Source organism: Thamnophis elegans, chromosome Z (genome assembly GCF_009769535.1).
Source record: "Thamnophis elegans isolate rThaEle1 chromosome Z, rThaEle1.pri, whole genome shotgun sequence".
Classification (NCBI taxonomy): Eukaryota; Metazoa; Chordata; class Lepidosauria; order Squamata; family Colubridae; genus Thamnophis; species Thamnophis elegans.
Window position 1 is genome coordinate 110,008,467 of NC_045558.1, and position 24,768 is coordinate 110,033,234.

Genomic DNA, 24,768 nt, shown 5'->3' on the forward strand with positions numbered 1-24,768 from the left:
TCAGATCCTTTTAAATAGCGTGTTTTGAGATAGAATCTTCCTTATAGCAGATTTGACTTCTTGATTCCTCAAGCAGTAAATCAGAGGGTTTAAAACTGGTGTAAGTACTGTGTATAACAAAGAGATGATAAGGTCTTTCTCAGAAGATCCACTGGAGGAAGCAAGCATGTAGTTAGACAATACTGGAATGTAGAAAATTGCAACAACTGTCAAGTGAGATGCACAAGTGGAGAAGGCTTTCCAACGATTCTGCCATGACTGGACTTTGAGAAAGAGGAAGGAGATGATGTAAAAATAGGAGAGAAGAGTGAAAAAGAGCAAACAGAAAGCAAAAGAACCAGTTACAAAATTCAGCAAAATATAATTGAGTGCTGTACTACTGCAGGCTAAGATAAGGAGTGGTTTAATGTCACAAAAAAGGTGTGGGACTAGTTTAGATCCACAGAAACATAGTTGAGAAGTCACCACTGTATGCATCAAGGCATAAGAGAAACCAGCTGCCCACATGGCACCAATTAATGTAAGACAAGTCAATTTATTCATTAGGAGAGTATAACGCAATGGATTACAGATAGCCACATAGCGATCACATGCCATGATGCCCAGAAGCATACCCTCGCTAGAGCCCAGGAAGTGGAAGAAGTGCAGCTGAGTGAGGCAGCCAGTAAAGGAGATTGACTGAAGCTTTCTAAGAAAACCACTTAGGATTGTTGGCACAGTCACTGTAGAGTAGCATATATCCAAGCAAGAAAGATTTCCCAGAAAAAAATACATGGGGGTGTGGAGCTGAGGCTCAGCTAGGGTAACTCCCAGGATGGCACCATTTCCTAATAAACAGGCTACGTAAAGAAGCATGAAAAGTGTGAAAAGGACCTGTTGCAGTCTGTGATCCTTTGTTAGACCCAGGAGAATAAATTCAGACATTTCTGTCCAGTTTTTCATGTCTATAAATAGGGGGGAAAATAGTGATTTGAGAAAGCATCACAGTGCTAGATATGGCATTGTAAAACTATTTTCTAAACAGTGTTTGACATTTAGTTATGAGGCACCTTATTAAAATTCAGTCTTCAAAAAGTTTACATTTTCATATATTAGATTTATTTTGTTTTGGTATTAGATTCTTGTTTGTTTGTTTATCTATACTTTACAATGAAATTGGAGAAAGTGACCAGCTTGCATTTGTCTTTTTCTCCTTTTTCTTACAAGTGCAGAATACAGATCATGGAAGATTTCATTTTATTCAGATTTGTTTCATCATTAAAATTAAGATTAAATTAATTTTAATGGAAACAAATTAAAGGAAGCTAAGACCATGAGAGATTCAAATTCACTCTGTACAAAGGTTTATAGCTTCATACATTTACTGTTAGATTTGTTCTGCCTGTGTGTGTTGATTTAATGCAATAAGACTTGTACTGTAGATTTTGTGTCCCTCTACTATATATCAAGTAATGAAATTGCATGGAGTGATATATAGTGCAACAGACAGAAGATCAGCACTTCATTTTTATTAAGATATTAAGATTATGAAATAAAAGGAAGTAGAAGCAAAAAAGAAGTAAAGAAAGAAAGTGATTGTATTTGAAGGTGGGAAAGCAATGGTGTGACAACAGAAAAAAAAAGAATTTAATTCATAACATAGAAATAAATAAAAATGTATTTTAAAGCAGATTTAGAACAAATGATGAAATGCAGTAATATCAATTATTTTTATACAAAAATATTTTATCTTATTTCAAGGATTTGAAGATTACACTGTAAATGGGAACTGAGATGCAAATAACAAAAGTTATATGTTACTATTTGCAAACCTTTAAAATACAGGAGTTAAGTTCATCTAGATAGATGTACTAACCTCAACTTTTTTCTGCATTTTTCTTTAGCAATTTTGGTTCAAGGATAATAAAGGATACACTCGGTTTCTTGGTAACAGCTATTGCATATTATGAAGCTATATTCTTCCAACAATTTTCAGCAGATACTATACTATGGATGAATTATCAGATGAAATTTAAAGGAAAGAATATTTATCTACTAACTTATAATAATCATGTCCCATTTTTCCCTTGAGGACACATGGCAACATACATGATTCTGAAGATATTCTCTGTCTTAGCAGTTCCAAATAGTCTACATACCAGTCATGCTTGAGGGAACTTTGATTCTATGAACATGAAGAATAGGTAGAATTTTCAACTTTTACTGGGATAGGTCATGGTCTTTTGAATGTAGCCATTCCCATGTATGCAGATAAGCAGGATCAAAATGTTTTCTTCTGCTCATATACCCCCCACAAATGCTACCATCATTCTCCCCAATATCTTTTAACAATACTAATTTAGCAGAGCTTTTGAATCTTGGGACATATATACACTCAGGGGAGAAAATGATGATTAAAGTACTCCAATATGATAAATAAAGGAAAATTGCCAAGGATCTGAATAGAAACAAATTACTGCATTTTCCAAGATAGGCATGGGTGAAATATGGATGCTTTCTGAAAGCATTCCATTCTCTGCGCAAACGTTTGAGAAATAATTGGAAGGACACAGTGAAATAGGACAAGTTATATACAAAATTTATTTCAGGGATAATAGCCTCTAATATAAGGTGACCAGATTTTCAGATTGGTAAAGAGGGACACCATTGATTGGGGGGGGGGGGTTGATTAAAAATTTTATATTTTGTCAAAAGATCACCCCAGGACACTGAAACCAGCATAAATACAAACCTGTTGCCAAACAAAATTTTGATCACGTGACCATGAGGATGCTGCAATGGTCGCTAAGTGTGAAAAATGGTCGCAACGGTTGCTAAGTGTGAAAAATGGTCATCAGTCACTTTTTTCAATGCCATTGTAACTTTGGTCACTAAATGTTTTTCCCCTCCTCGAGACACCTCACTTCTTCCTTCATTCCTCTTGCTTGTCTACCTTCACCTTATCCGTCTTCTGCTCTTTCCCTCTCTTCCTTCCTTTCTCCTTCTATCCTCTGAGCCAAGGTGGCGCAGTGGTTAAATGCAGCACTGCAGGCTACTGCTAGATCAGCAGTTCAGCGGTTCAAATCTCACCGGCTCAGGGTTGACTCAGCCTTCCATCCTTCCGAGGTGGGTAAAATGAGGACCCGGATTGTTGGGGGCAATATGCTGACTCTCTGTAAACTGCTTAGAGAGGGCTGAAAGCCCTATGAAGCGGTATATAAGTCTACTGCTATTGCTTTATTGCTATTCTTTCCTCACTCACTCCCTTCCTCCTTTTCTCTTCCTTCCTCCTTCTTTCAGCTTCATTTCTTTTGCCTATCTACCTTCTCTGTATTTCTGCTCTTTTCATTTCTCTCTTCCTCTTCGCTTCTGTTCCTTCCTCCTTCCATCCTTTCACCTCCCTCCTTCCTATTTCTTCCTTCTTCCTTCCTTCTGCCTATCTAACTTCACCTTCTCTGTCTTTCTGCTCTTTCCCTGTCTTCCCCTTTCCTTCCTCCCTTCTTTCCTTTCTAGTTCCATCTTTTCTTCTTTCCTCTCTCCCTCCCTTTTTCTTCCTTCCTTCCTTCCTCCTTCCTCTTGCCTATCAACTTCATCCTCTTTGTCTTTCTGCTCTTTCCCTCTCTTCCCTCTCTACCCCTTTTCTTCCTACCTCCTTCCCTCTTTTCTCCCTCCCTTCTTCTTTTTCTTCCTTTCTTCTTCCATCTTCCTCCTTCTCCTTCCATTCTTTCTCCTTCCATCCATCTTTTCTCCTTCCATCTTCTCCCCCCTCCCTTCTTCTTTTCCTTCCCCCCTCCATCTTTCCTTCCTCTCCTTCCCACTCCTTGCAACTGCAATCGAAACCGCAGACAGGGAAGAAGAAGTGGAGGAAGCGGTGTTCTCTCTTCCTTCCAGTCCATTTTTCTTTTCTTTTCTTAAGTTTACAAAGTAATTTTCACCAATTCAGTGGAAAAAAGAAAACAGACAGCCCTCTGTCTCAATACACACATTCAAATAGAGAGAAGTTCCCTAAGGATGGGCTCTCCAGCACAAGTCCCAAAGCTTGGAAGAGTAAACCTCTGGTTCCAGTGAATGATACAGATTGTATTCAGGCAGTTCTTTGTTCCCCCCCCCAAAAAAAAATCTTGCAACAGGCTCTCTCCCACCCCCAGCAACAAACATTCAAACATCAGCCTTAGGCACCAAAATGCTTCTACAAATGGAAAGCTGGCCAAAGGTCAGAGAAACTCCCAGATTTGGAAATACCTGAGTACAAACCCAGGCTGTTTACACAGAGGGCAGGGCAGTCCTGTGGGCTCAGACTCTCTTCCCTCTCTCCAACTAATTCCCTAAACTGAGGTCAGAAAGTCTGCAATAAACTAGATGGCCAGAAAAGGACACACACACACACACACACACACACACACACACACACACACACACACACACACAGAACAAAACCCATTAAATATGATCAGACTGTAACCAGCTTTAAAACATCCCCACCCCTAATTGAGATACACTGGACAAAGGTCAAGAAGAGAGTGTGAATGGGATGGGTGTGTGAAGGATAGAGAGAAAGGAAGAGTGAGAGTGATTGTGAGTGGTGTGTGTATGTGAGACAGAGAATGACTGAGTGTGTTTGTGTGTGAGAAAGAGAAAGGAAGTTGAGCGTGAGTGGGGTGTTTGTATGTGTGAAAGAGAGTATGATTGAGTGTGTGTTTGTGTGTGTGAGAGAGAGAGGAAGAGTGAGTGTGTGTGAGAGAGAGGTGGGGGGAGGAATCCCTGTCCTGAAAAGGGAGCATCCTCTGAAGAGAGCAAACAAGCCCTTTGCGGGCAGGAGGCAGTGAGCGCTGCTTTCCCAAGGAAGCTGCGCGCCTTTTCTTTTGCAAGTGCACGACACAACTGGCCCGGGAAGCTCTGCCGCCTGTCCGTCCGGTCACCAAGATTTAGGCCCGAAAAGGCGGCTCCCCGCAAGCGAGGATGGGCCCGCTGTCTTAAGTAAGGGCGAGAACTGGACTCGCCCTGCGCAGCTCCTGAAGACAGTTTGCGAGCCAAGTCTTTCCTTAGAGGATCTCCTGCAAGAGCCGCTCAGCGAGGGATCACTTCAGACTCCAACTTTGGTCACAGCATGGTTCTCACTTCGGCTGGTGGGAACAGCTTTTCCCTTTCCCTGTCCAGTTTGGCAACAAGTCTAGCGGAGAGCTGTCCCCATCCCCGGTGACCGGGGTGGAGTGGGGGTAGCGAGAGGCAGGCCCGTCTCTTCTTGGCTTCTCTCCCTGCAGCATACAAGAAACCCCGCGATCACTGGTCTCTCTTAAGATACGCAAACTAAGCCCGGCGCCTGATACCTAGGACAACTGCAGTCCCCAGATGTCACAAGGGAAACTGCCAAAAGGAACATCTCATGGTCACAGATCAAAAGAGGAGATCGCGATGGAGAAAGAGCATCCATTAGCGCTGCCCTCCCTCCCTTCCCTACTTCTGCGCATCTCCAGACCACCGTGTAAACAGAATTTGCCCCGAAGTTTTTCCCATGGACAATGAGCTCTTCCTCTGACCTTTTTTGCATGCGAAAGATTAAAAAGCTAAATTTACTGCCATGCATGCCTGGAACGCCTGCAAAGAAAGAAGGGGAATGCGGGCAAATGTGTGAAGGAGAAAGAGCAAAAACCAACCTGTCCTTGTGCCATTCTGACAATACAGCCACGCGCTGCCAGACTCCAAATAAGTTCTAACTAGGTCGCCTGTCTGCCCAGACCCATCATTTTCTCTGTGGAGAACCCGGACAAGCAAGAACTTCTTGAGTTAGGTGGCTGGATCCAGGGTGAACAGGAGGCTGGGGTGGGCACGGAGGCACTGGTGGCCCAGACGGTTGCAGCCCCGACTTGCGGCTTGCTTGCCTCGCCCAGCGGTGTTATGGACTATCTTCCCCTCCCACCTCGGAGGTGCCCCACTCATCATCTGCCGATGGGTGTCTCCGGCGATCAGATCAGTGAGCTTGACCGCCCCAATGACAGCGAAAAAAAGGCCCAACACCACGTGGAGGGTGGAGAAGAGCAGCACCATCGTCGCCTTTGCTCTTTCTCCTGCCTTTCCCTCCCGTTGGCCGCCAGCTGGAGGAGGTGGAACTGGAGCGGGGGCAGAGAAAGGAGGCTGGGAAAGCCGCCCCGGACAGCTTTCTTGCATACAGGGGAGGGGGGCGACGGCGGCTGTTTCACCTCGCACAGAGAACTTCTACTCGGAGCAACAGCCCCCAGTGCCTCCCGATTCCCACCAGTACCATTACTCACCAGTTAAGCAGCAAGCAAAAGACGAAATGAAATGGAGACTCGCGCGGCGTGCTAAGCTAAGCGGACTCCAGCCAATCAGTGAGCTGGCTGGGATGGAAAACTTTAAGCACGCATGGCACGTGCTTAAAGTTTTCCATCCCAGCCAGCTCACTGATTGGCTGGAGTCCAGGCCAATGAGTGAGCGGCAGGCTGGGCTGGCTTAGATTTTTAGTGCAGAACGGAATGAGCTACCAGCTGATGGGCGGGGGGAGCGAGCAAGCTCCGAGCTCCAAAATAAAGCGGGGTTTTTGGAGAACAGGAAAAATTATTGAAAGGCGTGCCTGTCCCACCAGATGCGGGACGTCTGGTCATCTTACTCTAATAGAATATACTCCATAAAAATGTAATTGAAAAAAAGTTAGTTTTTAATATATCATAGAACTGCTGTCAGACTTCAGTGGATATATAGGTTTATATATGCGGGTATTTTAAAGGGATTTTCAGTGTGTTTTTCATTTGTTTTCCATCTCTCTTTTTTCTTTTATGTGGATGTGGGAGAGAGAAGCATGTGATGGAACAGCTTCAAAGACAGAGAAATCAATCAGGGCGGTTGTGATCTGGGTCTTCCCCCTTAAACAGTGTCATGTTGTGAAATCCAGAAGGATGCCTATTTGGTTGTGGTGTTATCTGTCAGGAACAAGATTCCCTCCAAATTTTTACTCTTCATCTTTACAGCACTCAATAAATTACTAAAAATTACCCAGGTCTTAGAAAAAATGTAATTCTGGAGCCACTTTTAGTTTAATTTGATTTCTTCTGCTTTAATATTTGATTTTGTTCTTCTGGACAGCTATGTTCTACTTTCCTTACATTTGTTAGTTTAGTTAATTTATTTAGCTTATTTATTTATTTATTTGTCAAACATGTACAAGATAATATGTATAAGCATAAACATGGACATGAACACAAGAAATGGGTTTGAATAAATGGGAACAATAGGACAGGGATGGTATGCACGCTGGTGTGCTTATGCACCCCCCCCCCTTAGGAAAGTGTGAGGTCCATGCTAGACAATTTAGTTAAAGTTATAGGGGTTTCAGGATGTAATAACAGAGTTGGATAATGAATTCCAGGGATTGACTACTGTTGCTGAAGTCATATTTTCTGCAATTGAGTTTGGAGCAGATTACCTTTAGTCTGCATCTATTGTTTGACCTTGTACTATTGTAGTTGAAGCTGAAGTAGTTATTGACAAGTAGGACATTGTAGTAGACAATTTTATGTACTACGCTTAGGTCAGACATTAGTTGACATAGTTCTAATATCTGCCCAAAGCCCAAAATTTCAAGCCCAGTGGCATAAGGGAGTCTATTGTAGCATTTTTTTGTAATCTGTCCAGAGTTGCCATGATTTTAGATGATTATATTATATAAATTATATTATATAAATTAACTAAAGTAAGATGAGATAAGCTAATATAAACTAAGATAAGACAAAATAAACAAAAAATCCCAGCAGAATTACCCCAAATGATTTTAATATGATTAATGTATAAAAATATAATACAAATTAGAAGCAATCCTATTTACTATCTGTGATTTTATACAATTTTAAAATTGTAATGGCAAAATCAGGGTCTGCCTTTCTACTTACGTAAGAATAGGAGACGACACCTTTCCAGAGGAGAGGGATTTGTTTATTATTGAATGCATTCAAGAGACCAGTAGATTTTCACCTAACTGATCTGATTTAGGTACATTTTGACAGAGTTTTTATACCTTTGAAATGGTTATTACAAATCATATAGACGTCATATAGGCGTGCACTTCTCCAGGTCATAACTTCTCACCTAAGTCAGCATAAGGTTATTTTGGGTAGATTACAAATATTTAAGGAAAATTACAATACATGATTCCCAAACCACAATAGGGAAGTAAAGTGAAACTAATAGAGAAGTGAATCTTGGTTACTCATGCAGAAAGAGGAAAGGTCAGAACGCCACTCAGATATATTGCTAAAAATATGGCTAACCTATAGCTTGTTTACAAGTTGAACTCTGGTTATCATAAACTGTGCTCTATGACTAAGGTAATGTGGTTAGCTGCCCACCCAGTCTTTCCTACTTGCAAAAACTATTTTCCTGTTTTCAAACAGAAAGAAATAGGTTCCTTATTTCTTCTCTTTAGGTGAAGGAGCATAAGCAGAGTTTCAATTTTTAAGCTTTTGAGTTAGAATTAAGACAAGTAGCCTGATTAAGTATTGAGGGGTTCAAAGGTGGACCCCATGCTGTTTCAAAATAATTTAGGTTCTGGTTTACAATTCTCTTCAAAGGGTTGCAAAATTTTATAGTATACAAAATTGTAACCTATGTCAACTTATAACTTGCACAATATGTCAACCTATTTTCAGGTAGGGTCGCCAGTTGCGACCCTACCTGAACCGGGAGGCCCTCACAACAGTCACTCGGGCCCTTGTGACCTCTAGGCTGGAATACTGCAATGTGCTCTACATGGGGCTGCCCTTGAGGAGCATCCGGCGACTTCAGCTAGTGCAGAACGCGGCCGCGCGAGTGATCGCGGGTGCACCCCGATTCACCCGCATAACACCTATCCTCCGCGAGCTGCGCTGGCTACCTGTCGATCTCCGGATGCGCTTCAAGGTGCTATTAATCACCCATAAAGCCCTACATGGCAGTGGATCTGGATACTTGAGAGACCGCCTTCTGCCAATTACCTCCCTACGACCTATAAGATCCCATAGACTAGGCCTCCTCCGTATTCCATCGGCCAGCCAGTGTCGGCTGGCAACTACAAGGAGGAGGGCCTTCTCAGCAGTAGCCCCGACCCTTTGGAACGAGCTCCCCGTGGAGATTCGTACCCTCTCCACCGTCCGAGCCTTCCGCATAGCCTTGAAGAACTGGCTCGCCCGTCAGGCCTGGGGATAAGAATCGCTACCCCGCCCGAATGATGAATGTATGTTGTTTACTATTTTATTATATGTTGTTGTCTTAATGTTGTATTCCCCCCTCCCTGGTTTTCTGTGAGCCGCCCTGAGTCCCCTCAGGGAAAAGGGCGGCCTACAAATGCTAATAAACCTAAACCTAAACCTAAAGCACTAGAAGGCAAGACAAGAAAAAATGAATGGAAATTGATCAATTAAGAAGAAACTTCCTAACAATTAGCACAATTAATAGTGGAATGGCTTACCTTCAGAAGTTGTGAGTTTTGAAGAGAGACTAGACAGCCACTTGTGTGACATAGTATAGGGCAGTGATGGTGAACCTTTTTCTTATGGCATGCCAAAATTGTGTGTACGCGCATTTTGCATGTGCCCTCATGCCCACCCCAATTCAATCCTTCCTGGCCACTTGCACATGCATGTGTAACCCTCCTGTGCATGTGTGCATGACCCCCCAGGCTCTGGAGGTTTCCTGAAACCTGGAGAGGATAAAAACCGCCTCTCCCCGGCCCTTCTGGTAGACCCTCTGAAAGCTGGAGAGAAAACATTTCCAAACTTCCAGTTGGCTGCCATGTGTTCTTATGCACACTTCCCTTGTGTAAGTCCAGGGGAGCTAATGATCAGGGGGTTCTGGGAGGCTAGGATCTAAAAACCAAAGGAAAATGGCATCTGAAAAAAAGACAGCCATTTTTCTGCCACATGACCCAGCTACTTCTCCTTTTTTGACATATTGAGCTCTGAAGATCTTTGAAAGTGATTGGTGATAGGAGATTGGTGTGGAAAAGGCCCAAACAGCTTTGGGGACTTTGGAAACCAATGACTTCCAAAAATTGAGTTTTCCCATACAAAGAAATTCTAATGTGACCTCTGTAACACTCCTGTATGTGTTCATATCCCTCTAGAAAGAGCTTTTCTGAATAGGATTTTTCTCAAGGCAGATTTGACTTCTTGGTTTCTCAAAGTATAAATTAAAGGATTTAAAACTGGAGTGATGACACTATACAACAGAGTCATGCTCATCTCCCTTTCAGTGGATTCAGCAGCAGAACTAAGAATATAATTAAAAATAACAGGGATGTACAAAAGAGCAACAACAGTCAGATGGCATGCACAGGTGGAGAAAGCTTTCCAATGGTTCTGCCATGAGCCACTTTTGAAAAAGAGGAATGTAACAATGTAAATATAGGACAAGAGAGTAAGGAAGAAAGAGGTCAGAGCAATACCACTAGTGACAATATTAAGAAGTGTGAGGTTTAGGACTGTGCTGCTGCAAGCCAACAGGAGGAGAGGTTTGATGTCACAAAAAAAGTGCTGGATAAGATTAGGACCACAAAACCATAGCTGAGAAGTCACTACTGTATGCATCAGGGCATGAAAGAAGCCAGCAGCCCAAGTGGCCCCAGCTAGTGTAACACAAGTCCATTTGTTCATGATAATGGTATAACGCAAAGGATTGCATATGGCTACATAACGGTCAAATGCCATGACACCCAGAAGCATGCCCTCACTGCTACCCAGGAAATGAAAGAAATGCATCTGAGTGAGGCAACCAACAAAGGAAATAGTTTGTTGCTCTGTTATGAACCCAGTTAACATTTTGGGCACAATTACTGTAGAGCAACATATATCCAAAAATGAAAGATGCCCTAGGAAAAAATACATGGGGGTGTGTAGCCGTGGTACAACAAAGATAACTACCAAGATGGCTCCATTTCCAAGCAAGCAAGCCTGGTACAGCAGTAGGAAAACTGTGAAGAGAATGTGTTGCTGTGTATGGTCATTTGTTAAACCTAGAAGAATGAATTCTGGCACTTCCGTCCAATTTTTCATTTCTGTATAAATAAAAAAAAACAAGCATTAATATTGGAAAATAGTTCCATATCAGAATAAGACACTTTTAAAGAAATTGGCTGTGTTGTGATGGGTATAAAGCCTTTAAACTCTTTCTCTTAGCTTAATTATTGCTAATAATAAATATTATTAATATTTATGTAGCGATAACTTCAACTAATATAAATAGAATGCTCTCATTAGACAGAACTGAAATCATACCTAAGGGAGATGGTTTTGTGTAAGCAGGATGAATGCTTGCAATCCTCCATTTGTTTGCATGTTTATTTATATTATTATTATATACTTTATTCATTAAACATGAAACTCAGTCAACAGAACATTTAAAAATGTATCACAAATATTATTAACTGGCACTAATGATTGATACAGGTTGTTGCCAGCATCTGTGGTGGTGGTGGTGGTGGTGGTGGTGGTGGTGGTGGTGGTGGTGGTGGTGGTGGTGATGGTGGTGATGGTGGTGATGGTGGTGATGATGATGATGATGATGATGATGATGTATTCAAATTCCTGTTCATTTCTGGCAAGTGCCTGGATTAGTCACTGCAGTTTTCTTAGTAAGATTTCAGAAGTGAAAACCTTTCATTACTGCTTATGCTGCTGCATTCTGGACCACCTGTAACTTCCAGAACATCTTCAAGGGAGACACAATGTATAATATTACAATAATTCATTCATAAAACTAAAAATGAGTGATCGGCTCAAGGTTAGCCAGCCTTCTGCTTTAGGCAGGACCAGAATTCACAATTTCCTGGTTTCTAATCTAATGCCTTAACACTACATCAAACTGGCTGTCTACAAATGTTTGTCCACTTTTAATTCTGCTCATTTGAAATGTACTAGTCAAACTACAATAATGTCATTAAATGTTTATAAAATGTCCATCATTTTCTGTATTTTTGGTAAAGAGCACATCAGAAAGTGGTGGACTTCATCAGTTCAAATTCTTTCTATATCCCCAAGCTTATGCTTATCATTACCTGTTTTTCTGATTCTCCACTGTTTTATGCAAGTTTATCAAGTGAAATTACACACACAGAGACACACGTATGTGTATGTATATATGTATGTATGTATGTATGTATGCATGCATGCATGCATGCATGCATATTTCCTCACATTCTGGGTTACTTGTAGTCTACAAAATCTAAATTGAGGTTTCTACTCCTACATGATTTTCTTCCTCTAAGTGGTCAATATAAGATTTCAGCTTATGATTCCTTTCTTTCTGCAATATGAGATAAGAGAAAAGACAACAATGAGTATGTGGATCATATAAAATGAAATGTGTAAATCTTCACATTGAGAAAAAGGAGTTATAAGCAGCCTTAAGTAAAATATTATTGGCTCCTAAAGTTCATACCTGGATAGATTGCATTTTTTAAATTCATTCATCATGTGCAACTGATACAATTAGTGTATTCAGAGAATAACAATGAGACATTGTTGTTTCTATTATATTGCTGAAGTTAAAAGGAATCAGAACTGTATGTTATCTGTACTGTTTAAAAGCATTGCATTATTAATATTGCTGACAGTTTAAACCATAACACATTATGGTTTAAACTATCAGGGGGAAGGGTATATATGTACACACACACACACACACACACACACACACACACACACACACACACAGAGGTAATTTAAATCTTGGAATATTTCCTAGTTCAGGAGTCATGTGAGAGTTTCTTTACTTAGAAAACAAATGGCTAATTGGCTGTCTGGAGAAATGATTATATTTGTCTTGTTTACTTTTTAACTATAATTAAACTTCTTACTTGAAATCCTATTTCTTCATTTCATTAGACATTTTGGATATCAATCAGAGTAAACATATTTTTTAAAAAGGCAAATAATTCTTACATAATTATAATTGTTTAAAACACATTCAGATATAATCCAGGATCAATATAGAATTAGGACAAGTGTAAATAATTCTCAGTTTTCATAACCGATTTTTTTTTGTTATTTCTCCCCTAATATCAGCAACAAGAAGTGATTACTATGCCATTGTAAACATGATCTTACATAATCGAATGCCATGGATGTAAAAGCAAGTGAAGACATAAAATATTTACTTCTTATTACACAGTAAGGTTGCATCAATTAAAAAGAATATTTGTAGCTCAAGGTTGAAATGAGGGGTTTTTGGTGCTCCCTTAGCTTGGTTTTTTTTCTTTTTGTTTGCAGACATTTTATTCCCCAAACCAGGTAACATCATCAATACACAAGTTTGAGAAATTAAACTCCTGAAAGAAAACAACCAACCTCAGAGAGCACCAAAGATCCCACAGTAAGGTTGCCATACGAAAATAGACCTCAGGATTCACTTTCTGAATGGCTGTCATAAGATACTTTTGCTTTTTGCAGAGGACAGTTGTAACTAGGAATGAATCTGTCCCTTGTGGAAAGAAGCTCTATTAAACTGATAAATCCAACTCTCACTAAAGTGGCTGTTACTGATCTGAAAGTCCAGAGAAATATTTCATAAAATTTCAGAACTTTACTGATTTCTATGACGTGCTGTTGTGCTGGGACATGTGATAGTTGTGAGGTAATACCTTGAAACAAAAATGCCATGCATTATCTATTTCAGAATAATATGATAATATATAGTATATTCAAAGAAAGAAATGAAGAGAGGGAGAAAGGGAGGAAAGGGGCAGAAATATAGCATATATTTCTAACGAACATTATAAATACTTTATTTAGGGAGTAGCAAAGTCATTCTAAAATCCTTAGCTGGCCTTTCCTTCCCCCTTTATTTCCAGTTAAGTGTTTCAGTTAAAATTGAAATATTATAGATTGATATGTAAATAAGCTTGCACTGATAAAGAGAAAGCACATTTTTCTGGAAGGAGAAAAAGAAACCCTATTTATACAAACATGTTGTCAGAGAATATTGCAATATAGATTAAACTTTAAATTCCGGTTCTCTGAACAATAGCAGCTATAATAGTTTCAGAGTGTCCTGGATGAAACAAATGATATGGACCCCTTTCAGTCTGGATTTCAAGCCTGATTATAGGATGGAAATGACATTGAATACACCTGTTGATGATCTCTGGCAAGAGTAGAATGGGGATAGTGCAACCATTGCTTCTCTCCTTGACCTTTCAGCAGTCCTTGATGTCATTCTTTTGAGCTGGCTATGGGATATGGGGTTGGGCAGCACAGTCTTGCTCTGGTTCAACATCTTTCTCCAAGGATGGCCCCAATTGATGTTAATAAGAAGTGAGATATTCAGCCTTTAGGTGCTATTTTATGGCATGCCATGGGGCTTACAACTCTCCCCACTCCTCTTTAACATCGACAGGAAGCTACTGGTAAGATCATCCATCACCATGCATTGAAATATCATCAGTATACTGATGATACTCAGATCTATATCTTCACCCCCTGTAGTCTAAGTGATTAGACTGCCCTCTTGTAGTACCTGGAGGTTGTGGAGTCCTGGATGGAGGACAACATGTTTTGGTTGAACCATGGCAAGACAGGGTGGCTTTGGGTGCATGATTTTAGCACTGTTAGTTCTGGATGGGATGGCATTACTCTAGACAGACCTGGTCACAACTTGGGGGTTCTCCTGGATTCATTACTCCTGCTCAAAGAGCAAGTAGCAGTCATTGGAAGATTGTTGTATTCATGACAAAAGAAAAGTATAGTTACCATACTAGTTAAGAAAAGTCACTAATACATATATGCTTTCATACTTGCATTTATACAGTTATCTCTGAATTCTTTCCAACATTCTATATGACACTTTAAGGGACTCAAGTGGAAAACAGCACAGCAGATCACAAACACTGTACTTACCAAGATATTCTCCTTTATTTATTTTAGTCCCTCTGCATCAAGTCATTTCAAGGGGAAATAAACAACACATTAATTGCTCTTCTTGGAATAAATCATTTGTTCAATGCAGTGCTAAAAAAAAATCATCTACAAAGGGAATATAAATATAATAGCTTTTTCCCCCAGTGCCCAAGAAAAAATAAGCCATAAATATTTTAGAAAATACTGTGTGGGAGAGAGGGGGGGGATTTGAAAGTGACAGTGGACAGCTCAATGAAAAATTTGAAGCTTAAGTGTATCTACTAATTAAAAAGTGAGTTCCATTTTCAAAATGGAAAGCAAACTCACAACAGAACCATATTTTGATTATCTTAAATGTTGTGAGACCATGCATTGATTATTGTGGATAATTCTAGCAACAGTCTATTAACAGTCTACTAACTATCCTGTGATAGTTGGGAATCTTTAAGATGATATTTTCCATTGACCCAATTGTTTCTGAATGAGCTATTTAGCCCTTCAGCTAGTAAGACAATATCGGTTTAGAATATATAATTTATTGCCCTACCTAGTCTTTGTATATCAAATGCCAAATAATGTAGTTCTTTTGATTATGATATGGATAGCATAGTCAGTAGACTATCTGCCAGACATCACTAGTTGCAGCTTCTAGAAACTCCTAAATTATACAAATTTCATGTATGCTATATTACAATAGTTAATCGGTGGTGAATGGGCGGGAATATATCTGGGAGACAGAGAGAAACAATGTGGTTCTAAAGAGCCACAAATAAATTATGTCTGACAAACGAATGCCTTTTGGATCAGAACTTCACTGTGGGGGGAGTGAAGAGGGAGCTGTGTCTCATTAGACCTAGAGGAATGTAGCAGGTTCATCATAGGTAGTTCTTTGTATTGGCATCAGGGGAGGCAGCATAGCAACATGGCTACCATCAAGCTGAGGGCTGCTAGCCAAAGCATCTAAGCAGGAGTGGTGTACAAAAATATGAAACCTGATAAGAAGATTTAATTAACCAACTGACATAAATCAGAATTTGGAAAAGGCAAAGAACCTTGTGAGTATAAATAATATTAATTATTGGGATTTGGCAGAAAGAAAAGAAAGAAGGGGAAAATAATGGCAGTTAAAAATAATTAAGCCAAAAAAGAACTGCTTGTTTTAAACAACTTGGTGACAGAAATGAGGAATACAGAGAATTGACTAACCCATTAAAACACAAACTTTGAGTTTGGACTTGAAAAGATTATGTCTTTAAAAGAGATTAATTGACAATGGAGAACTCTATAAACGAATAGAAGACAAAAGTTAAAAAAATACCAAGGAGATTTGCTTTGTTCAGGTTTTGTCCTAATTAACATATCTTAAACAACTATTTTCTTCCTTATAATCCAATCTTGTCTGAGCAATGATTGGAATGTAAAGCTTGGAAAGAAGACTTAATTAACCAACTGACATAAATCAGAATTTGGAAAAGCAGGAGGAGGAGGAGAAATGAAAATTAAAAGCATATCAAGGAGACTTGCTTTGTCTGAGTCTGTCCAAGTTTGTTCTAATTAAAAAATATTTTAAGCAAATATATTTTAATCATAAAACATATTCTAATCAATTAAAGGTGGACTGTAACAAGGAAAAAAATTAAGAAAAAGCACTAGCCTGGATTTAAAACTGGATTTAAAATATCAAGCTGTATTGCTGGAAACTTGGTGAACCATTTGTCGAAGGAAAGAATAAAGAAAGCAAAGTGATTAAAATGTTTCCCCCTTCTCTTCCTCTCCATGTTAGCTGAACCAAAATATATAGCTGGATCAGAGCCTCTCTGTTTTAACTGAACTAAAATATAAGTTGGACCGGAAAATTTGGAACTTAAATTATAATTAACTGTATAATTAACTGTAACTTTGGAACTGGACATTATGGAAAGGTGGGAATTTGAAGAACTGCATGAAATTATTAAAAATATGCATAAATCATTAAAATTAAGTTTAAACAGAATTTTGAAGCCAGAATCTGAGAAGCAGGAAATGAAGGAAGAATAGGGGGAAGGTAATGAAATTGTAGAAATAGTGGGAAATAAAAAGCAAATAAAAGATTTCACTTGACAGTGACATAGGAAAAACTGAAGAGGGGGGATATATCCTAACAAAGAAAAGGAAGGCGACAGGAATAGAGAATTGGGGCAAAAGAATTATTAGGGAAAAATCAGATATTTAGAAATTGTTATGTGGAAAATATAAAGTTGAGGCATGTGATTTACTCTTTTTACATGATAATTAAACTGAGTTGCTAACTGATTGAACAGGATAATGGAAAGATAATTAAATAAAGGTTAAAATATATGAAATATTATTCTACACAATAATTAAACTGAGTTATTAAGCGATTGAATATGATAATGGAAAGACAATTAAATATGGGTTAAAATATATGAAGTATGGACAGGGGCTAACGTCACGATGGCATGACATGCCATCTTGGTGCTCTGAGATCGCAGTCGATATTTCTGCCGCTGGACGGTCCATTCAGACCTAAACCGTCCCAAAGAGATAGTGATTGAGAAGGCATCTCCTGCTGATCTCAGGGACATTGCATAGTCCCTGAAAGATCCAGGAATAGCTTTTTTTCCAGCAACAGAAACACAGCTAATCAAGCTACTGAAGTTGGGACAACTCCGGAATGGGAAGAAAGTGAAAAGAGAAAGTGTGTCGAATTGGTGAGGAAATTTTATTATTAGAAAAAGAGACTACCCAAAAAAATTAAGTTAAATTGAAATTGAAAATATAAGATTGTAATCAGCAAAATTAATTTACATTAAACTTAGTATGTTATGCTGTTTCTATTTTTTTTATGGATGGAATTTTTGCAAATACTCATTTTTTAAGCTGAATGGATTAATTTTTTCTTCTTTTTTCACTTTTGCTTACAACTATGAATTAAAAGTTTCCTTCTTTTTTATAATGCTTGATTGGATTGATTGGATTGTTTTTGTTTGGATTGTTTAAGGGTTTTTTTCTTTCTTAAGCTTGGAATATAAAGAAGATAATAAGAAGGATTATGAAGAGGGTTGTACAACAGGAGGAAAAGCAGTTACACTGCCACTTAGAGGCTGGAGGCTGGATACATTGTTTTTTTCTTCTTTCTCTTTGATCACTTGAGATTCAAGGTTTTTTTAGTTTGTTTACTGACAGGAAGAACACAAGTTGTTTATACAGGTGCTTTTTGGGATTTCCAAGGTGCCACCGAGAGCCGAGGTGGCGCAGTGGTTAGGGTGCAGTACTGCAGGCCACTTCAGCTGAGTGTTATCTGCAGTTCAGCGGTTCTAATCTCACTGGCTCAAGGTTGACTCAGCCTTCCATCCTTCCGAGGTGGGTAAAATGAGGACCCGGATTGTTGTTGGGGGCAATATGCTGACTCTGTAAACCGCTTAGAGAGGGCTGAAAGCCCTATGAAGTGGTATATAAGTCTAACTGCTATTGCTATTGCTATTTCTATCACTAGTTATTGGAGGGAAGACAACATTTGGACTTGAAAGATAATAAACAAACCTGTTTGAAGTTTATTAAAATAGCCTCGAATCCTATGGTGGTAGTGCTTGCAAAATTGGAAGAATGGCACAGCAGGAAAAAAGAAACTGTAACATTGCAAATGATTATGTTTGAAATTCAAAATCTATTAGTTGTGACAGAGAGAATTGAAAATATATTGGAAAATATGGAATACAAAACAGAAAAATTTGATGGAAAAACTTAGGATGCTTATCAAATGAAGAATGTAGAAGACAGAGTTCAAAAAATGGAAGAAAAAATGAGCAAAGAGATAAGAAAACTGTGGATACTGACAACAAAGTAAGTGTGGCTAATAATGGCAAGAGCGGAATATGGAAAGGGGAGATAGATGGATTGGAACTCTATCTCAGACTTCAAAGCACAGAAGAAGAAAAGAGAGAAAAACTGATGGAGATAAGGAGAGAAATCTTGACAGAAGCACCAGTGATAACCAAATATAAGCTGATGGAAAGACTAGATGCTAGGTTTTGAGCTTTTATGAGATACAAAAGGAACAACATGTTGCGAAGAGAAGTTCATACAAGATTTATTAAGAAAGTAATTAGAATATTAATGCTACAAATGGCAAGAGATATAAGATTACACTATTACTGGAAAGATACAGGTTGATGCAATGAAAATGTATAATAAAAACTAAGCTAAATTTTATTTACTAGTAGGATGTATAAAATGAAGTGACAAAGTGATAGTTAAATAATGATTAATAATGATAACAATACATGTAGATATATTAGTTTGATAATATGAAATTTTATATAAACAACCATGGAGAATATGAGAGGAGGTTTAAAAACTTTATCTAGAATATGTTATGAAGATGTATTGCGATTGGACAATTTTAGGATGATTTAATAGAATGTTATCATATAATCCTATTCTAGATTTTGAATATTATATATAAAAGGATGTAAAAACAATTATAGTCAAATTAAGGTAGAGATATAATAATTGTGATATACATGAATATATGTGAATTTAAAATATGTGATTTTATATGAAAAGCAGGTGATGACTATGGAAGAAATGCATGAAAATACTGTAACCAACTGAAACAGGGAGTCAAACTATTCTCCAAGGCACCAGAGTATAGAACAAGAAGCAATGGGTGGAAACTAATCAAGGAGAGAAGCAACTTAGAACTGAGGAAAAATTTCCTGACAGTTAGAACAATTAATCAGTGGAACAGCTTGCCTCCAGAAGTTGTGAATGCCCCAACAGTGCAAGTCTTTAAGAAGATGTTGGATGGACATCTGTCTGAAATGGTGTATGGTTTCCTGCCTAGGGAGGGGGTTGGACTAGAAGACCTTCAAGGTCCCTTCCAACTCTGCTATTGTATTATATTACTTTCTACAATTTGTAATGGAAGATGTTTTTTTATGTTTGTCTTTGTTCAAAAATAAATAAAAATTGAAAAAAAAATGAAGTATGGATGCATATAGAATTCTTAAGATGATGAACAAAGTGAGGTGTGTGTTGCTTGTTATTTTACATATTAGTTCAATGGAATTGTAATAAACATTGTGCAGCAAGGATTGTTATTTAAAGACAATTAAATGTAAGCTAAATTAACATATGGAAAAATGGAAGAGGAACATGAAATATACTTATAATGACATTATAAAGACAAATTAAAAATTTGGGGTGGGTAATGTTGTATAAATATACAATATTATGATGAGAATGGCTGGGAATTGTAATCAGGTCCACATCCGGCCAAAAATAAGTTGTGGTGGGAGGGGGTTAAAAATACCATTGCTATATATGTATACTTTTTTCTTCATTTTTTTTAAAATGTTAAAATTGAAGATGTTTGTTGAAATGAAATTATAAATACCATCAACATAAAATGGAGCTTGCTCAGAGACTGAAATACACCAAGTAAATGAGATGAAGAGTGTGGAAGAGAGGAGAGAAGTAAGGGAAGAAGAGAGGATAAGAAGAGAGGGTAGGGGGGAAGAGGAGGGGAGAAAGGAAGAGTGGAAAGTGGAGAGAGGAGGAGAAGAGGGGAAGGGGAAGTAGAGAAGAGAAGGATGACAGAGGGAAAAAGGGAGGTAAGAGGAGGAGGAGAGAAGGAGGAGAAAATGATAGATAGGATACAAATATGGTGTATGGAGAGCAGAGGAGCCAATAATTGTTTGATGGTAAGACAAAGTGATGTTAATATTTAATAATACAAAAATAATGTTGATTATGTAACAGTATATATTTGGTTATTTGTTATGAAAATGAAAAAAAATAAAAAACTTTATAAAAAATAGTTAATCTGTGGTGTCACCTAGAGTTACCTTGTAGTAAATATTTCTAGTTTTCCTGTTGGAAAGTTATGAAGACTTTCCCTTTCCTTCACAAAATTTGTACACTTGGGACAGATTGGTATTTGGACAGCTACAATTATTGAAATCACAGTGATTTACTTTAGTGTTTGCAATGTCCCTGTAGATTAACAACATTACTTGCAAATGCAAGTATGTTGAATTATGCGGATTCATTACAGTGATTATTTGGCTTTAACATACAATTTAAGAATTTCAAAATTACAACTGCAGCAATAGAACTGAAGCCTGTTATAAATCTAATATTTATTAGATGGATTTAGAGAAATGAAGATCATTTTGCACAGGATGACAATTAAACGTTACTCCTATTGAACAGCCTACAGCTAAAATATAATGTCTAAAAGTTAAAGTACTATAAAATATTGGTACATTGATACCTTTATCTTTCCCTATTAAATCTTTTTAACAGTAAAAATTTGGATATTAATTATAACTAGTTAAATATATATTGCTTGTTCACATAATGAATATGCTTCTGTTTCTGTTGGTACTGTTACCATCTGATACTATCTCCAGGAATCTAACAATTAGTTATCATGCAAACAATCACCTTCCTGAATATTACTTCATGGGGGACTATATTTTTGGTGGGATTTTTTCTTTGCATTCTGCTTTTTATGGTCAGGGAACATTTGAAAAACCTCCTTTGTTCTTTAATTTGATTACAAAGAGGTAAGGTTTATTATCATTTCTTTTCCTTTTATAAAATTTGAAAGTTTTCCCTTTGAGCAAGCAATTTTAAATAGTTAGAACCAGTCATAAATACATAGTTTCAAGTCATAATAGTTTTCATAAGCATGACATTTTTTGAAACTGTATTTTCCAGTGATACATTGTACGATTAGTTGACTGTCTCTCAAACTGATCTAATTTCAGCATAAAGAATAAGCAGCTCAAATTAAACTGAACAATCTTCAGTCAATTGAGCACAAAGCTACTATTGCAGAAGAGTTTAGTCTTCAAAATGAATTCTCAAATGGATTCTCATTATACAGCTTTCAGGATATTGGTTTTAGCTCACAAGATTAATAATTATAATAACATCATTCTAATAATAATCAAAATGAAGCAACATAGATATAGCAAGTGTAATTATCTGCAGAGTTTTCTGGGTATAGCACTTGCATTGCTGTGATGTTAGATACTTAATGTCAAACAACCAATCCTTATGCATTTCCAAACCTTGGCATAACTTAGTTATAATGAAAATATATACGTTGTATCTCCTCAAAATGATTTCCAACAATGCCAGGTTTAGAAGGTCATTATATGGAATGCTTCATTTCTATTGAAGTCAAAATAATAGCAGATATATAATTGCCAAATTATAACTCAATTGGTGTTTATTGTATTACATTGTTCATTTTTTTGTGTCTTTTCTCCTTTCCAATTTGATTTTTCCACCCTCCGCTACTTATGTTTTAACAAGTTCACAAGCACTCATTAATTTCCAAAGCCTTTCAGGCTTTCAACAAAATCCTATAGAAAAGAAACAGTTGTCCTTTTATTTCACTTCTTAGATGTTTCCCAACTGTTCTGAAATTAAGGTATTTGCTTCCATTTGAATCAAATATAAGCTGATTGCCACCAAGGAATTCTATCATGTGATATATAATAGCAATATTATCATCTGTCAGATTTTATTAATAAAATTATTACATTCCACTTTCATAAGATCATAATGCGATTAAACTTTCAGAATGCACCCAAAGAATTATCAGCATGTCTTGGCTGCTGTGTTTGCTGTTCATGAGATCAACAAGGATCCTATGCTTCTATCAAATATCACTCTGGGTTTCCGAATAGTTGATAACTATTACATGGGAATTATGACTTATCTGTATACATTGCAACTGCTTACTACACAAGAAAGAGGAATCTATAATTATAGATGTGATGCACAACTCTTGGCCATAGTTGGGGGACTTGACTCTGAAAATTCTATCCAAATTTCAAATATTGTAGGCATTTACAAGATACCACAGGTATAACTACTTTGAAAGATAAGTTGTGTCTACGTTCTATGAATATTCAGTTAACAGATGATACTACATAACATTCTAATTAGATTAGTATTGGAGGACGAAGTGTCTTTGGTACTCTGTCAGCCTGCTTATTTTGTTACAGACATTTCATAACCCAGCTAGGCAACATCATCAGTGCCAATAGATTAACAGCACTTTCTTCTTACACATTCTCTTCTCTGAGCCTTATAGTGATATATATCTCACAAAGATATAAACAACAGATGTAAATATATATAAATTTATTTTTTTCAATATTAAAAGTGACCATTAACCAGCATAATTGATTTTTATCTATGTCTTGATTGACATTAATAATGTCCATAATGCTATCCATGAACAATTAAATGGATTTTTATTTTTACTGTGACAACGTATTTCACAATATATCTTACAAATATAGAAATGACAGTGATGAAATGTTATTCATTTATTTTACAAATGATTGTATTTAATATTTAGTTTAATATTTAGTTTAATATTTAGCTTAATATTTAGCTTAATATTTAATATAATTATTTTATTTAATTGAGTAAATGTTATAGTGAAGAAAGTACTTAGAATTGTCACTAATACTTCTTAGATGTCTCATGTATTTTTCTCTAGATCAGTTATGGTTCTTTTGATGCTGTGCTGAGTGATAAAATCCGGTTCCCATTCTTCTACAGGATGATCCCTAATGAATCATTACAATTTAAAGGAATAATTCAGTTACTTCTTCATTTCTCATGGAAGTGGATAGGTATAATGGCACCAGATAATAATGGGGGAGAAAAGTTTTTGAGGTTCCTAACCATAATGCTCTCAAAGCATGATATTTGTGTGTCATTTACTCAGACTTTGGCAACAAAAACTGCCTCTGAAACAGAAATTAAAACTGAATTAGATAAAATTGAGACTATATATTCTCAAACCAGTGCCAATGTGGTAGTTGCAAGTGGAGATTCCCGGGACTTCCTCATGTTCACAATATGGATGGATTGTAATGCCTATTATAAAGAAATACCTTTTGTAACGAAGGTTTTGATCATGACTGCTCAGTGGGATTTTACTGCTGTCAATTCCAAAGGGCTCTGGTTTCTGAAACCTTTCCATGGTGCTTTGTCTTTTACAATTCACACAAACAATGTGCCGGGATTCCAGGATTTCCTTGATACGCTGGATTGCCTTTATCCTAAAGGTGATATCTTCATTCAGGAATTTTGTCTCTCTGCCTTTAAACAGGGATACTATAATGATGATATGAATTCTGTCAAATATGAAATAAACGGCAGAGGAAAAGAAAAAATGAAGTCGCTGCCTGGAGCTGTTTTTGAAAGGGTCTTGTCAGGCCAAAGTTACAGTACCTATAATTCTGTACATATACTAGCCCAAGCTTTCAATGCAATATATTCCTATGGTTCCAAGTACAGACATCTGAAAAAATGGGGTGAATCAAGTTTTCTGAACATGCAACAGTGCCAGGTATTTTCTCCAATACTGAAATTGATGTTATGAAACCAAAGAGCCAGTGAAATTATGTATGCACACACACCAAAATATTGTGTATTCTAAGGAAAAGCATATGAAATAAGTGCATTTTTGGAAAAGATAGAATAGGTAAGTCATTCTTTAATCATTTTTATTCTTCAAAGTACTGAAATTTTACAATTTTACAATTGTTGTTAAAAAAAGCAGTTAGCCCGACGCAATTATCCTCTCTAACCCACCCACCCACCCACCCAAAAAATTCATTTTAAATACCAGTGTGTTTCTGTGTCCCAAGGAAGAACATATGAAATAAGGGCAATTTTGGAGAATATGTGCATATAATTTAAAAAATTCTAAAATCATATTTAACTTAAAAAAATGCTTGTATTTTAATGTTTGCTTGCTGCCCATAGTCACTTTTTTGAGTTTGGCAGTTAAACAATTTAAATAAAAATAATTAAAGGAATTCAGCATAAGGTATAAATATTTATTTCAAATGTTCTAGGCTCCTTTTTCTAT

At 37.3% G+C, this 24,768-nt stretch overlaps 2 protein-coding genes across 2 annotated transcripts; both read right to left on the minus strand.

Annotated features, from left to right (window-relative positions):
* On the minus strand, positions 1-942 carry LOC116521358 (olfactory receptor 12D3-like). The gene has a single exon (XM_032236036.1). It carries the CDS (start codon positions 940-942, stop codon positions 1-3), a length of 942 nt encoding a protein of 313 aa, XP_032091927.1.
* A 9,131-nt stretch (positions 943-10,073) lies between these two features.
* LOC116521359 (olfactory receptor 12D2-like) lies at positions 10,074-11,015 on the minus strand. Its single transcript, XM_032236037.1, has one exon. It carries the CDS (start codon positions 11,013-11,015, stop codon positions 10,074-10,076), a length of 942 nt encoding a protein of 313 aa, XP_032091928.1.
* Positions 11,016-24,768: the final 13,753 nt, after the last annotated feature.

Excerpts from the sequence above, each read along its gene's own strand:
- LOC116521358 (XM_032236036.1), bottom strand. The coding sequence starts at position 942 with ATGAAAAACTGGACAGAAATGTCTGAATTTATTCTCCTGGGTCTAACA.
- LOC116521359 (XM_032236037.1), bottom strand. The coding sequence starts at position 11,015 with ATGAAAAATTGGACGGAAGTGCCAGAATTCATTCTTCTAGGTTTAACA.